The sequence below is a fragment of the Xiphophorus maculatus genome, chromosome 8 (genome assembly GCF_002775205.1).
Source record: "Xiphophorus maculatus strain JP 163 A chromosome 8, X_maculatus-5.0-male, whole genome shotgun sequence".
Lineage (NCBI taxonomy): Eukaryota > Metazoa > Chordata > Actinopteri > Cyprinodontiformes > Poeciliidae > Xiphophorus > Xiphophorus maculatus.
In genome coordinates, this window is record NC_036450.1 from 25,315,963 (window position 1) to 25,332,205 (window position 16,243).

General features: G+C 42.4%; 1 protein-coding gene across 4 annotated transcripts in view; it reads left to right on the forward strand.

Annotated features, from left to right (window-relative positions):
* camk2b (calcium/calmodulin dependent protein kinase II beta) overlaps positions 1 to 16,243 on the forward strand; it is a 52,953-nt gene extending 36,710 nt beyond the window's left edge. For 2 of the 4 annotated variants that reach the window (XM_023338113.1, XM_005806857.2), the window contains exons 15-21: positions 4,396 to 4,464; positions 6,126 to 6,170; positions 6,798 to 6,846; positions 10,215 to 10,290; positions 14,109 to 14,203; positions 14,282 to 14,518; positions 15,086 to 16,243. In XM_023338113.1, the coding sequence (XP_023193881.1) occupies positions 4,396 to 4,464; positions 6,126 to 6,170; positions 6,798 to 6,846; positions 10,215 to 10,290; positions 14,109 to 14,203; positions 14,282 to 14,517 (570 nt within the window). In that variant the 3' untranslated portion in view covers position 14,518; positions 15,086 to 16,243. The remainder of the gene's footprint in view (positions 1 to 4,395; positions 4,465 to 6,125; positions 6,171 to 6,797; positions 6,847 to 10,214; positions 10,291 to 14,108; positions 14,204 to 14,281; positions 14,519 to 15,085) is intronic. The other 2 variants (XM_023338114.1, XM_005806858.2) reach the window with 1 other exon arrangement.

Here is a 16,243-nt window from a genome sequence, read left to right on the forward strand (position 1 = left end):
GAGGGAATATGATTATAGCATGATGTAAAGCTCAAACCAGTCGATTTTGCACAACACTGCTCCTTTAAGACGTGTCTTATAACAACTGCAAGCTGAACAAATGACAAAAACCAAAGTTAACCTGCTGCTATGAACCTGCTTTCACTTTGACCTCCCAAAAATGATCCTCCCTACTGCAGCGCCACCATCAGTTGATTCTAAACAAGTACATGAATAAATTAGTTCACTGTTATTCTTTCTCATCAGAGTTTCTTTATGAAATCACACGTAGTTTCTGATGAATTCGTTCTAAGCTTTCTAACATTTTCCTCAGGTCACGGTTTTGCTAAATGTTAGCTAGTAGCTTCTGTTGCCATTAGGAACTGGAGTTAGCCTGTGGTTTCTAGCTTGAGCCAACAATTGAAAAATTCGACTTATTCACTGACTAAACTCCTGAGTTGGAAGCCTGCAGTCAAATGCTAACTTCTGTTAGGTTTTCTATCTAAAAGAACGTGGAAGCCAGTGTAGGACGGCCTTAGCTTGAGTTTCCCTGCGGATTTGCTCTGTCACAACGAGGCTAATGAGACCGGCAAGGCTTAAAACAAATGAAGAATTGCTTTCAAAATGTTCGTGTGCAGTAAATTAACCATACCAAACACATAATTAACATTATTAGCATTTTATATCCTCTCTAGGTGTCATAGTAACCATAAAATGACATGATATAATTATTCATTCATCTGGGCTTGTTAGCTGTGAACACTGAGGCTGTTCTGCTGTCTGTTAATAGTGTTAACTTCACTCGTCTGCTGTAGTTATACAACAATTATTTGGATTCCTGTTCCTTGCAGCTTGTCAACAGAACCCTCAACAACCCGCTAGAAATACATTTTCATTTTAAATGATCGGAAAAGACAGAAGCTTTGTGTCAATTACAGTTCTATCTGTCTTACTGTTGTAGGCTGAACAGAAACCCAGATGAAAATATGAAGGCACATTGTTTTTCCACCCACATTTAATATTGTTAATACCTGACTCATCCAGTGACTGTATTGCTATTTGTCATGCTGATGGAGACTTACGTTGTGTAGGTCCTGTCAGTTGAGGCTCTTTCTGGGTTTCAAAGGTTAAACATTTTCTAAAAAAAAAGTTTTTTTTAAATAGGTCATTTCAGAGGTTAAGAAGCCAAACATTTTCCTCTTTTTGGAAATTTTCTGAGTTTCAAAAGTAGAACATTTTTAACGTTTGAAATTCAAAAATGTTCTTGAAGCTTTTTCTATAGAAAATTCCTGAGCTTAATCTCAAAAATCTGAGTTTTTTTCTCACAAATTTACTCCTCCGCTTTTTTTATATTTACAATGGTGTTGTAGGAAACCAAATGAACTTAGATGAACAAAGTAACTTCCTGATGGGACCAAAACCTAAGAATATATAACCAGATACAGAGATGTTTGTCTTTGCTATCAGGCATCCAGTTAACCATCCTTGATTCCACCATGGTTTTTATTAATAAAGCAGTTTTCCAGTCTCCTCTTTCTGCAGTCTCTCTTTCCCACATCACTAACCCTCCCCTTGCTGGCGAGGAGCGCCCTGATGCTAATCTCAGATTATTTCCCACCAGATGATTAATCTCTCATTACATAATCACAGGCCTGCCAGTTCTGTGCTGTGAAGTCATAGGAAGGCAGCCAACTTGGAAATGTCTTATTATCCTTCAGCGCTGTAGCTTTATCTTAAGACTAGAAGATTTAAAACCTCAGGATGAGCGACAGCTCAGTTTAAATCACTTTGTTTAACGTCCCTTTTTGTCTTTCTCTCTCTCATTTAAATAATGAGGAGCAGTGGTGTGGAAATATTCTGGGTTCACATTATTACGTCTATTTTTCTACCTGCAAATAAAGTTTTTACCCCTTGAATATATTTTGGAGAAGCTCAGGCCAGGTTTAAAGCTTTACCTGGCCTGTTTCAGATCTGGAAACATGCGCCCTCTACTGGGCAGGGTTGGCTTCGCCCACTAAAACTGTGATGGAAAATATTTTGTCAGCTGCCATTTTGCTACATGTGGAAAATAGACTAAAACTCAAGAAAAAGTCAAATAGAATGAAGGATTATTGTTTGATAATGTTACTGTTGATTTAGCTTTATGGTGCAAAAATAGCTCTTCAACACAAATTTCAGATTTTAATTTGTTTTTAAAGTTGGAAAACTTTCACTTCCTCTCACACGAGCAGGGGCGTCGCCAGGAATCTTGGGCCCCATGACAAAAAATGAAATTGCCCCCCCCTCCCCACGCAGCTGCTGTTACAATTTCTTGAGTCTATCTGAATGATCAAAAGCGTCACAATTTTAAAGGCTTGCAACTGCCTTGTTTTCTTTGGTTCAATACTGATAACTAGCACAATATTCACTGCTAGTGAATTTTACATGAAACAGTTTGCATACAGTATGCAAGTAAGTTGCTTAAATTTTTTCTATTAGTTTTCTATTACTGAAATGTCTCTCCCCACAAGCAACAGTCATAGGCAACGTGCAAAATATAGATGAAACAATCCAGACTTCTCAAAAAATACTATGTAGCTGCATTTTATTCAAACTGCAGTATATAATTTTAATAAAATGTTTTCTCTATATTAGTTAAAGTCTGTGATAATCTCACACAGTCTACCCACCTCTCTTGGAGAAAAACTAGGTTATAAATTGACACTTGTTTTTTTCTCCCTCTCTCTATTTTTTTGTGAAAACCTAACTTTATTATTTTTCTTAGCAGCATAGTAACAGCCACAGTCGTTCTTGTCTTCCATTGACTTCTGCTGAACAGCGTCACCGTCAAGCTCCAAGCAGGAACGAACCGTTTCATGCAGATCCAGGGATTCAGGGCAAATATGGACGTGTGTTTTTTGGTCTGGGAACATTTGATTTTTACTGCTAAAAACTATTTTGGAAAACACAATATGACTAATTTTGTAATTCACAGGGTCCCAATTTTTTTTCATTTCTATGAAAAATAAAATAAATAAATTGCAGAAGGCCCCCTGTCGGTCAGGGCCCCTTGGAATTGTCATAACTTTTTATGACAATAAAAAAGGGATCATTATACAAGGTATAACTTGTACCTATACGGCGCTCCTCGAGCTCCTGATGGAGCACAACACAACAGAGTTCAAGCTGTATTGTAATGTAATGTAAGTCTCAAAAGATTTAAAACTGACTGGAGAGAAAACAAAACACTGTATAAATGTGGTAAATTACAGAATACAATATACTGGTTACATTTTTCAAAAAAGCTCTTCAACTGTTTTCACATTGTTATTGAAAAAGCAACAAAATTACTTACTGAAGGGATTGCTGCAATAACAGCTTTCCACTCAGCAAATCCCCGCTGATGTTTTCTTTTGATTATCACAAACAACATTTAAATCGCTCAGATTTGCTTCGTAGTTGAGTTTGAAATGTTCCCCAGCGGGGGAAGAGTTTGTTTGACTCCAGGTTCCATACCTTAATAACCCTAAATATAACCACTTCATGTTCCTCAATATTAAGGTACTAAATATATAAACATATAAAATGTTTATAACCAGTTTTGTGCCCCCGCTCGGCTTTCAGCAGCAGGAAATCGGAGCGTTCCTCTGTGGAGTGTGTGTGTGTGTGTGTGTGTGTCATGCCTGCAGTCGACCGTTTCTGCATGCTGATTTAGAACATGCACTTACATTCTCGCTACTTATTTGAGAAACAGAGCGGCTGTATATTTAGCATGTTATGTCGTTTGTGTGGGTGTGTGTGAACTGCCTGTTATGCTTCACAGTTCTGTCAGAAGTAAGAGCTGCGGGTCTCGTTATCTCCTCCGGTCAAACAAAGCAGCTACATGTTGCTTTATTGGGTTTTTTTTTTACTCGGATTTAGTCCCAAAATTTGCTCGATGTTTGTATTTTAATATCAAAATCTGTAACCAAACTAGCCAGGCCACCCTCGGCTGTACAGTCTGCATGTATTCAAAGGTAAAAGTCTCCTAATCCCATCACAACATACCTGCCCTCTAAACCTAATAGCTGGTTGTGTCACCCTTGGCAACGTCAACTACAGTCAAGCCTTGGTTCTTTAGATCCTTTGATTAGGCCATTGCAAACCAAGTGCGCTCAAATTATAGTCATAAACTGATCCTTTAACCTTATGAAGTTCTATAAAAGTTGTTAGAATCACAAGAAAATAAACCCTTTTCTTGTCCATACCTGCGTAAAAACACTCCATCTGATCTTCCTTGATTTTGTCTGGAGCTCTCCTCCGCTATCTATATTTACCTTGATTACACAGTGTATCTTTTTTTTTTTTTGTCCAGTCCTCACCCACTCCCAGCCAGCAGATGGCACCTGTCTGCGTTGTCTCTGAGCACTAATGCCACACTTTGTGTTTCCGTCACAGCCGCAGACAAACAGCAGCAGAAACAGCATAGTCACCAGTCCCAAAGGCAACATCTCTTCTGCTGCACTGGTACGCAGCTCTGTGTCCTGTCTGTCTGTCTGTCTGTCCGGACCACATTTACACTGCACAGAGTGTGTGTGCGTGTGTGTGCGGGTGTGTGTGTGTGTGTGAGTGAAAGAATGTGTATTTTCTGTGTGTCTGCAAAATAATAAAGTTTTGAATCGCAGCTTCGCGGGGAATGTCTGTCGATGCAAAGGTTGACTAGAGGTTTGGTTGACTAGATAGGCTCACACCTATCTATGTAAGGTCCCGCTGCTGACAGTGCAGGTCAGAGGTCAAACACCAACAATGACATGAAAGGAAATGTCTGTAGAACTCTGAGACAGGATTGTTTTGAGACAGAAATCTGTCTGTCTGTCTGTCTGTCTGTCTGTCTGTCTGTCTGTCTGTCTGTCTGTCTGTCTGATATTTATTTATTAGGTTTAACATTTCTGTCTAGATTGAAGATGACTGTATTCCTTTGAATAAACTCAACATGATTCTCTGAAGGTTCCCTGTTGGGTGACCAACATTTTCTCCCCTCTTGGGGGCGCCACTGCTTCTCTGCAACTTTAATGAAATGTTAGTAGGAATGTATGTTTCCTACTAATTAATTTTTAACCCGAGGGGAATAGAAAAAACACATCCCTTCAAACCTGTGCTCCTAATTCCTTTTTTCAAAACTGAGTGACGTTTTACCTTTTATCATCATTTCACTCTTAGCGAGAGAAAAACAAGAGCCTTGCATTTATATTTTAAAGTGTCATATCCAAGAGGAGTGTATTTAAATTAGTGACCAGAGCTGCACTTATGTTTGGATGTTAAAAGGGAAAAAAGTTTGGAAACTTTACTGTTTTTCTTTTTTTGTATAGTGGTAGAAATAGTTGTGTTGCATTCAGTGGACCTAAATCACTAGATGTGTTTCCATTGACCATCTAACTGCACAATTTGACATTTAAAAAATAAATTAAAAATTGTCTTTATTGATAAATAATGATTTTGTGCTAGAATAACATTTTTTTTCTTCTGTTTTTGTTTTTTTTAAAACTGCAATTTCTTTGCATCACACAAGTGTCACGTGATCAACAGCATGTTTCCACTGACACAAACCAGATTTTTTCACATGAACAAACTTATTGATTTGTGACTTTTAATTGCATTTTTTATAAAAAAAAAATAAAATAAACAAACACCACAATTGCACAATTGTGTCTTTTCTGACATTAGCGGAATATTGACAAAGTTTCTGCCTACATTTGCATTGGAAACACAGCTACTGAAAAGAACGAAGCTTTGAATCAAACTCTGGGAAGAATTCGGACCAGCAGAGTAAGTTCTGATGGACTCGATGTCCCCACATGTCCCCACATGTCCCTCGGTGGGTTATTGGTGTGATTTAAAGGGCTTAACTCATAGCACAACTAAAAACAATCTGCTAGGTCTCATCTTTCACAAGAGACTAAACGAAGTGGAATAATGATTACATGATTACATTCATTTTATATATTTTTTTGCTGTCACTGTTTGTCCCAGATTCTTCCATTGTTCAGAACTTTCTCCCCGTTTCCATGTGTTACTCTCGTCTTACTGTTTCTGACTCTCATTTGGTCATAACTCATTTTCCGTTTCGCCTTCATTTACTCCCGCTTTCTCTTTTTTCCTCCCCCTCTTTCTCTCCATTGTTCCTCCAGGAGCCACAGACTACTGTCATCCATAACCCCGTAGATGGGATCAAGGTACATCCTCTCTTTTCCTCCCTCCGTCTCCCTCATTCCTCGTCTTCTCCCCGTCATTTGTCATCCGTCCTCTTTACTCTGCTCCTCTCCCCTGGTGGGCTAAGAAGGGTTTTTCAAAGGGTCTCTTTTTATTTTATACTTTTTACACTGTGAAGTTTTTGTGATTTTCTTTCTCTGCATGAGAGAGGTGTGTGGGCGTGAACCTGTGGAGCTTTTATTTTATTGTTGTCTTATGCTGCCTCACTGCGTTCAGACGAGTGAAGGTCTCTGAGAAATCAGTGTGTGCCAGCAGGAACGCGGCCAGATTAACACCCGTTCCACTCAGACTGTGTGCTGAACATGGCTAAGCGTTCTACCTGTCTCTGCGTTTGTTCCCACGGAGACGGGCTCAATCCGCAGAGAGGATTGGCCTGGGTTGCGGCAAGAAATGCAGTGTTGTGTTTTTTTTGTTTCTTTGTTTGTTTCTCTTTTGTATTTTTGGCATAACCGTTGTGTGAAGATGGCGCTGTAGGCTGAGGTGTAAGTGTGTTGTGTTCAGGTCTGCATGCTGTATCAGGACGAACAGCCAGGTTTGATTTGGCTTCATGGTTCCAGTCATCGACGCGCTCCGTGTTCTTTTTGTTTCAGGAATCGTCCGACAGCAGTAACACCACCATCGAAGATGAGGATGTTAAAGGTAGGCCCCGACTGCACAACTACACCCAGCTGGCTCGCTTGAATTAAAAACTGCTGAATATTAGAGTGCCTCGGAAGAGTTTTGGAAGTAATTTTCCAAATTTTTCATGTCCCGACCACCAACTACTGTATTTTATTAGGATTTTACATAACAAACCAGTTAAGCATTATTGTGAAGTGGAAGAAAATGATCGTTTATAAAAATGTTGACTAGTTAAAATTTGAAAAGCGGGGTGTGCATTTGTTTTTGTTCTCTTTTAAAGGGGCGGTGTTATGTAAAATTTACTTTTTTGAGCTTCACATCTTGTTATAAAATTCCATCATCAAAAACATACCTGCAGTGTTGCCTTGATTCTTTCATGCACGTTTGAGAAATTGTTGAAACTCCCATGGCGACCACTCAGCTGTACAAAACGCCTGCAGGGACCTAGCTCCGCCTTCTAGGATGAAACTCCACCTCAGAGCTGCAGTTTCCAAGTTCCACCTCCCCCACCACTCTGGTACACGGCACTGAGAAGTAGCTCCTATAATAAACTCATCAAATGCACACTTCAACTAGGTGCTCGCTAATTGCTGCTGACTAGTCTGAAGGAGCTGAGTGGGAGAGTCGGAAATTGCAACTCCAAGTAGCAATTAGTGGCATTTGGTCCCACCACGCGTTTTTCATAGCTGAATGGTTACCATGGGAGATGAAAGGATTTCTCAGTCATGCTGGAAAGAGTCAAGGCAACACTCCAGGTATGTTTTTGATGAGGGGAAACATTATAACATGACGTAAAGCTCCAAAACGTCGATTTCAGATAATGTTGTTTCTTAATGTTTTTCATTGGTCTTCAATGAAAAATAAGGGGGAGGGATGGAAAACCTGTTAACCACAAAAACACATGATATGGCAGAAATTGATTAACTTTGTCTGCAGGTCAAAATTTAAATGAAAATCTTGATTTTAACTCAGACAGTGGAAGAATGACAGACCTAAATACTGACTGGAAGCAACAGTGGGGGGAAAAAGGCCAACACAGAACATCTTAGAAAAGTTGTGTCAGTTGCTTTTCATAAGCAATTTTCCTGACCTGATTTAAGGGCGTTGTGAAGAAAAGGAAGGTCGATGGGTAGAAATTTGTACAAAGGAACAATACCTCTACAACATAAAACACGAAGCACCTTGACAGCACTGTGATGCAGGTCAAAGCATAGATAGAATGGAAACTCATCAGTTCTTATTTTATTGCTTCAGTGAGACATCACATGCTTACACTTCAGCAAATGAAAATATATCTTGTAAAATATTAGATTATTCGGTTGGTAAATAAAAAAATAAAAAAGCCACAGAACATGAACATGTTATCACTAGCTGCCCAAGCTGCCCAAAGTCCCGATCACGACCTCGTATGTTTTAAATACGTGAAAGTCTATTGGTACGGCGGTCCAAGCTTCGGATTATGGGACAGAATTATCTCCTTTCTGTCATAAAGGACAGTCCAGTGCTGCCGATGGCAAAAGGAGATTAACAAACCGAGAGAGCTTGATCGAGCTCTTCTCATGATGACTCCCTCAAAAATAAATAAGACAAAAGAAAGTTAGTTCACAAACTGAAAGGCACTTAGCTGTGCCGGCCTGGTCTTTGGGCAGATCAGCAGCTAGCCTTTTCCAAGAAATAGACTTCTGGACAGCATCATTTCTATGCACTCAGTATTTGGTTGGGGCTCCTTTGGTGTCTCTTATCTTCCTCTTGACAACAACACATAGTTTCTCTATGGGGTTAAAGGTCAGGGGAGTTTGCTGGCCAATCAGGAACAGGAACGCCATCGTCGCTGAAGCAGCTTTTAGTATCTTTGAAAATCCAATCAGCATCTCCGTTCAGCTCATCAGCAGAATGTCCTGGTAGACGTCTGCATTGACTGGACTTGAGAAAACCCAGTGGACCAGAACCAGCAGACAACATGGCGACCCAAACCATGACTGACTGAACTGGACTTCAACTAGTGTGGATTCTGTTCCTCTGCACTCATCCTCCAGATGCTGAGACCTTTATTTCCAAAAGGAAATGCACATTTTAATGTCATCTAAGAACTGAACTCAGGACCACTGAGCAACAGTCCAGTTCGCATCAAACGGGTCAGATGATCAACAACCCGTTGTTACTATTGCTGAAAAAGATGAGGAAGACTACAGGAAGTAGTGCTGACGGTGCTGCTTGATTTTTAAAGACTCATCTCGTGAGCAATCTTATTCACTTGTGATTTTAATCAGATTTCTAGTATAATGGAAACACTGAAATTGCAAGATAGTTTTTCTTGTTGCTTTTTTCGTCATTAGGCAAATTCCGAAATCATTTTGCGCAACATTTGTAATGAAAACGCAGCTAATGGTGAGTCAATTTGCAACACAGGTGATTAATTGCAACAGTCTCCTCCCTGAACGAGGTCATCAATGACAGCGGGAAAATCATTTACCTGATAACCCAACACTTAGTTCATTTATATAAATATATATATAAATGTCATTTCATATTCCTTTTCCATTTTCTATCTTTACAAACGTATCTTTTAGTATTTTCTTTTTCTTTCCCAGAAATCAAATGAAACTGTGCATCTCCAACCTTTAATAGTTAAAGTAGCTGAAGATAAATTTATCTGCACTTTATTTAAGTGCTGCCAAATGTCTCACTGTATAAATTTATAATGAAACAAGGACAAAAGAATCCAGCAGTGGAAATTTCGTGGGACAGGACTTTGTTGTAATTAAAACTGAAATGTTGCTTTAAGCACATTAAAGAGGGATGCAGTCTGACGTGTCTGTTTCACTGACTTTTCATTATGTGACATGCAGCTATGTGACAGGAGAGCATGTAGACGAAGCACAGAGGTGCTTTCATCATAGAAAATGGTACAAAAAGTAGAGAGAGAGAGAAAGAGAGAGCAAATGAGAGAGAGAGAGAGAGGAAACTAGACAATCCGAGTGAGTTAAGCCCTTCACTTAGTGTGGGGAGGAAGCAGCGGGAGGAGGACAGGGTAAATCTCGTCCAAAGGCCGGGGACAAGAATAGCAGCATGAGCTCCAGCAGCCTCATGTGTCCAACAGAGATATGATGGATGATGAATGGAGGTAGAGGAACGACCAAGTGCCAAGACACACAATGGGGGGTATGTACGCTGTATGGTGTATGTGTGTGTGTGTATAAAGTTGAAGGAGGAGATGGAATCAGGAACCGGACCTCTACCAAACCGATCAGCTCTGCTGTGACTCGCCTCAGCCTCTGATGGTCCTCAGAGCCTTTTGCTCTGGCTTAGCCGTTGGGTTTATTTTATGTTTTATTTTTTGAGGGGAGGATGACTGTCACATCCTTCTCTCTACTTCCTCTCCGCAGCTCGCAAACAGGAGATCATAAAGATCACGGAGCAGCTTATCGAAGCCGTCAACAACGGAGACTTCGAGGCCTACGCGTGAGTCTGCCCCCCCCCCCATCCCTCCACCCCCACCGTTCCTCATCCTTCACCGCTTTTAAAAGTTCAGGCCTGCAGCAGGAAAGTGCTTCCTGTAAAGTGAACATTTAAGCTCTCCATCAGCCACGAAGAACCATTAATCTGATTGACATGCAAAATGTGTTGTATTAAAAGATTAAAGAGTAATTACATTCATTGTTTCATCCACATCCCCCCTCACCCTTCCCTCTGCTTACTGTATAATTAAGAATAATGCCAAGCAGATTGAGGGAGAGGGACGGGAAGATTTAGTGTGTCCTCAGCGATGGAAGCGCAGTTCCACTAAGATAGGAGATAACATGAAAAATTAATGTGATGAAAAAAACAAATCAATAGTAGGGATGAACCTGACCTGGTACACTAATGACAAACACGTTGTAAAATATAACAGTGTTTGTTTGAAAAAGATGAGTGGATACAACCTGACTTTTTTCAACATTTGGTAACACTCAAGTAAAAGTGACCACTTAGACTTTTCTGGTGAACATTGCAAGGAATTTCTAAGTGTTAAAACCTGCCTAGCTTTTTCTAAGTAAATGTCGCTCAATATTGTTTTCAGTGTGAGCTCAGACTTTTTTTTTTCATGCCAGAAGTTTATTTCTGATGAAAAATGTGAAAGTAGTATCAGTTTAAAAAAGGTCTGTTTCATTCATGTTTTGTTAAAACAATTTCATGGCTAACATTTTTTATACCATTCTCCATACGGCATTTTGCCTGCCGACCAGCTTTCTGTATGTTTCCACTGGCATTTTGAGGATTTGTCCTTGGTGAGGAGCTCCAAGTCTTTCAGTTTGGGCTCTTTGTCGTGGTGAAGAGAGAGCTGAGCCAAAAAGCGAAGCTCTCGATTTACCGGTCGATCTACGTTCCCACCCTCATCTATGGTCATGAGCTTTGGGTCATGACCGAAAGAACGAGATCACGGATACAAGCGGCCGAAATGGGTTTTCTCCGTAGGGTGGCTGGGCTCTCCCTTAGAGATGGGGTGAGAAGCTCAGTCATCCGGGAGGGACTCAGAGTAGAGCCGCTGCTCCTTCACATCGAGAGGAGCCAGTTGAGGTGGCTCGGGCATCTGGTCAGGATGCCTCCTGGACGCCTCCCTGGTGAGGTGTTCCGGGCACGTCCCACCGGAAGGAGGCCCCGGGGAAGACCCAGGACACGCTGGAGGGACTATGTATCTCAGCTGGCCTGGGAACGCCTCGGGATTCCCCCGGAAGAGCTAGAAGAAGTGGCTGGGGAGAGGGAAGTCTGGGCCTCTCTTCTGAAGCTGCTACCCCCGCGACCCGACCTCGGATAAGCGGAAGAAGATGGATGGATGGATGGATGGAGGGCTCTTTGCCATCACCCTAATTCAGGGGTGGGCAACTCTGGGCCTCGAGGGCCAGTCTCCTGCAACTTTTAGATGTATCTCTACTTCAACACACCTGAGTCAAATAATGAGGTCATTAACAGGACTCTGGAGAACTTGACTGCACTTGGGAGGTGATTCAGCTGTTGGATTCAAGTGTGTTGAACCAGGGAGACATATAAGAGTTACAGGACACCGGCCCTCGAGGACAAGGATTGCCCACCCCTGCCCTAATCCCACCAACTCCCTCCACAGGCTTTCTGTTACGGTCCAGGTGGAATTCCACCTCTTTATATATCTTAAGTTATATGTTTCCATCAAAGTAGCTTGAAAAAGCTTCCCCACCTTTTACCTTTTTCAAGTCTTTTTCTAAAGAATCTTGAAGGAGGGAGACGGGATTATTGTGGAGCTGTCTTTAATTTTGACAAGTTGAAGTCAAAATTAAAGACAGCAAGGAGAAGTACAAGAAGAAGCCAGAGTGCAAGCTTCAGCGGCTCAATATCAGAGATGTGTGGTTGGGGATGAAGAAGACCCCAGGCTTAAAACAAAAGGAAGTTCAGATAGATGGATGCCTGGACAGAGCAGACGAACTGAACACATGCTTCAACAGGAACAAGCTCCTCCTCTTCTCCTGCCCCCAGCCACACAGGCACCCCACCCTCCTCTGACCCACAGCTTTCTTCTCAAACCTCAGTTTGAGATGTTTCATCTTCCACTTCAGTCAGGGATCTTCTGCTTCCACAAGTTTGTCTTCAGTCACATCAAGAGATGCTCCCTTTGCCTCCTCCCACTTTTCTGTATCTAGAAGTCAGGTGAGGAAGCAGCCGGAGAGACTGAACTGGAACAAGGCTGCAGGCCCGGATGGAGTCGGCCTCAGAGTCCTGAAATCCTGAAATTGAAGAGCAGCTCTGTGGGATTCTGCAACATCTATTCAACAATAGCTTGACTTAAGAGAAGGTTGTTGTGGAAGATATCCTGGCTGGTTCTGGTACTGAAGAAAACTCACCCTTCAGTCATCGGTGTCTACAGACCTGTTGTCCTGAGATCCCACATCATAATCGTCCTGGAGAGACTGTTACTGGCCAACCTAGAAAAGCAGACAAGCTCATATCAAGACCCCCTGCAGTTTGCTTATCACCATGGAGATGGCATTGAAGACGCCATCATACACCTGTTTCATCAAACCCACTGTCATCTGGACAAAGCATGCTACACTGTCAGGATCATGTTCTTTGATTTCATTTGAAGAACATTTCAGCCTGAATAGTTTTGTTTTTGAAACTTCAGAAGACATTTGGAGACCCAATGACCTGGATCAATGACCAACTGAGGAGGAACAGCTCCCTTTATCTGAACATGGGTGGTGTTATTGGACTTCTGTGTCAGCCATGGATCGCCCACAACAAACATCATGTTGAAGCATAAGCGTGTCCATATGTGCTCTTGGCACCAAGACGCTTTAGGGTGCAGTTCAATGATTGACAGTATGGTTGTTTCATTTGATCGGCGGACACATGTCTTGACACTCGGGTGATGAGATGGGATGAACTGTCAACTGATCTCCACCTGATCACAACCACCTCCAGTGAGTTGACTCTGCTGGAGGAGGATGAATCAGACATACTGTGAGAATCTGTTGGGAATATCTTTTGGAGTCTCCTGTCAGAAGGAGCTTTATCTCCCACCTCCAGCAGAACGTCGAACACATCCTGGTGATGGGTAGGGACATTGAGTCTAACTGGGTCATGTTCCATGCCTCCATGGTTGAGGCACCTGACCAGAACTATGCCTGCAAGGTGGTTGGTGCCTGTAGTGGCGACAACCTTGAAGTCACTGGTGGACACTCGCCAAGTTGAAGTTGGAGTCATATTGGGCCTGTTTGGCCTGTGGGACCCCTGAAGCACCCGATACCGGATACCGGTACCGGATCTCCGAGCAGAATGTAGGTCGAGTGGCCAACAAAGCGAAAGCTCAGGCATGGAAGAAGTTTTGTGCAACCATGGAGAAAGACTTCCATATGGCTTTAAGGAGATTCTGATCCACCATTTGGCATCTCAGGAGGGGGAAGCAGTGCACCATCAACCACATCTATGGTGAGGATAGTGTGCTGATACCATCGACTTGAGATGTTATGGGTCAGTGGGCAGACATTTTGAAGACCTCCTCAATCCTGCCATTGAGCAAGCAGAGTCTTGGGACGCTTGGTGACAATGTCACTAATCTCTGGTGCTGAAGTCAGAGAGGTGATTATAAAACTCTCTGGTGTAAAGTCTGAGCTTGATGTTATTTCCAGTTGTTGATTAAGAAGTTTATGCAGGTCTTAAGTTATAAGATTTCAACAAGTATAGTAGATTTTTGGAAGATGATTAATCGTTGATATTCCTTGCCATTTTCAGCTAAACCTGTTCTTTTTGTTTGGTTGGTTTTTTTGCAGGAAGATCTGTGACCCTGGTCTTACCTCGTTTGAGCCTGAGGGACTGGGAAATCTGGTAGAGGGCATGGACTTCCACAGATTTTACTTTGACAATCGTAAGATCACAGCTTAACGTTTTATTTCTTTCTTTCTGAACATCTACATCCTGACGCTGTGTTCCGTCCTTTCTTTAGTCCTTTCCAAAAACAGCAAACCCATCCATACCACCATCCTCAACCCTCACGTGCACATGATCGGAGAGGACGCGGCCTGCATCGCCTACATCCGCCTGACGCAGTTTGTAGACGGCCAGGGCCGTCCCCGCTCCAGCCAATCAGAGGAGACCAGAGTATGGCACCGCCGAGACAGCCGGTGGCAAAACGTGCACTTCCACTGCTCGGGAGCCCCTGCCGCGCCGCTGCAGGGATGAGGTACGGACAAACGGAAAGCTCACATGCGGGACAGGTTGAACATTGACAAGTAGAGGCCACACGGCTCAATTCAAATGCCAGATTTAGCACATGCATAGTGGAAAAAACAAAAAACTCACGTTTTCCGATAAGAAGGTTTTACGGTTGGATGAAGTGTTTTTTTGGGCATATTGAAATAAATGTATTTTGCAAAACTGTAATGGAATCGCTTTTTTCACGTGAGTTATATGATCAACAGCTGGATGTTACTACTGATAAAAGCAACGAAGAGGTGACAGGAAGTAGTACTAGGATGATGGGGGTTTTTTTTTGGTTTTTTTTGCAGTTGCCTCCACCAGAGCTCTCACAGCATCACACAGTTTATAAAAAATTGTGTCATTTTAGCATGTTGAATCCATAACTCTGCTGTCAAATCACCGACTACAATTTCCCCAAAACGCTGCTTAAGTAGCCACTCCCAAGTAGGCGGGGCTTGTTGCTCCAATGCTTGAATAAGACACTGACGTCTCCTTTGATTGTCTTTAGCCGTCTCTTAATTAGTTGTTTCCTTCTCTTCCTCCCTTCCAGCCGGCCCGAGGAGACGTGACGCTGAAAGAACTGAGCCGACAATCCGAGACCAGGCTTCCGCTCTGAGAGAGACGTGCAGGTGGATGGAACGGTGGGGGGAGGAGGTTGAGGCTTTCCGGGACGGGGGTTGTTCCCCCGGGCACTCTACGCACCCACCTAGTGCTTCTCTCTCCACGACCACAGCAGACCCAACCAGACCTACACCCACAGCAGGGGGCGCAATATCAGCCGTGAGCAGGAAGCGCTGCCTGCCTGCGCCTCGTCTTCAGCTGGCCTGCATGCGGCCGAAACACCCAGACTGGACTTTTTCTCTCTCCTGCTCCCCGGCGATGCTTTCTCCTTCTCCGCTATTATACAGTTATGGATCTTGATGTTATTATGGCTGCAGTCTCTTGTTGTGCTCTTTCCACTATACGGAATATTTATTACCCATTTTAACCCCTTTCTTTCTTCTTTTTTTATGACAAGCATGACTACCTACCTGTGCTCTTAATATTATCGTGGCTGTTTTATTTATTTTTTCTGTATGATTAAAACTGCCTGTGAAAGCGAGCAAACAGAGCTGACGTCTCTCGCAGAGAGAGATGTGTGGGTGTATTTAACTATGTGTTTTGTTACTAATTTATTGTTTTTAATCCTCTTTCTCTGGAGTGTTGTTGTTGACCCCGAAATGACGCCTCTGTGTGTCCCCCCTGCCCCCTGGACCCTTCTGGACCCCTCCGAGCTGCTCTGTGAGACAGTGGAAACCCATGCAGCATGCTACAGTATTCCCTGTTCTTGAAGATTTCCTCCATGTTTGACCTGCTGGACGGCAAGAAGCGGTTGAGATTTACACCCTCCCATTGCACATGTACTGTATATTTCCAGGTTTTGTTGTGCCGGTGTTTACTTGCATGATATTTCCAAGTTAATGCACCACTAAAATTGGATGTTTCTGTGCATTTGGTTGAATTTAGTCTTCTATGGACTGATACTGCTGGTGAGCTTTAATCTGTTTCCTGGGCTGTGTAAGTGCAGGTCCTGTTCTAAGTTCAGCGTAGGAAAAAAAAAATGGATGTAAGCTTTTTTCTCTATTTCCTGGCTCCTGAACAAAGTATGAATGGCTCTTTACTGTTTATTAAGCAAAAATAATAATAAAAATCCTCTCCTGGTTGAGTA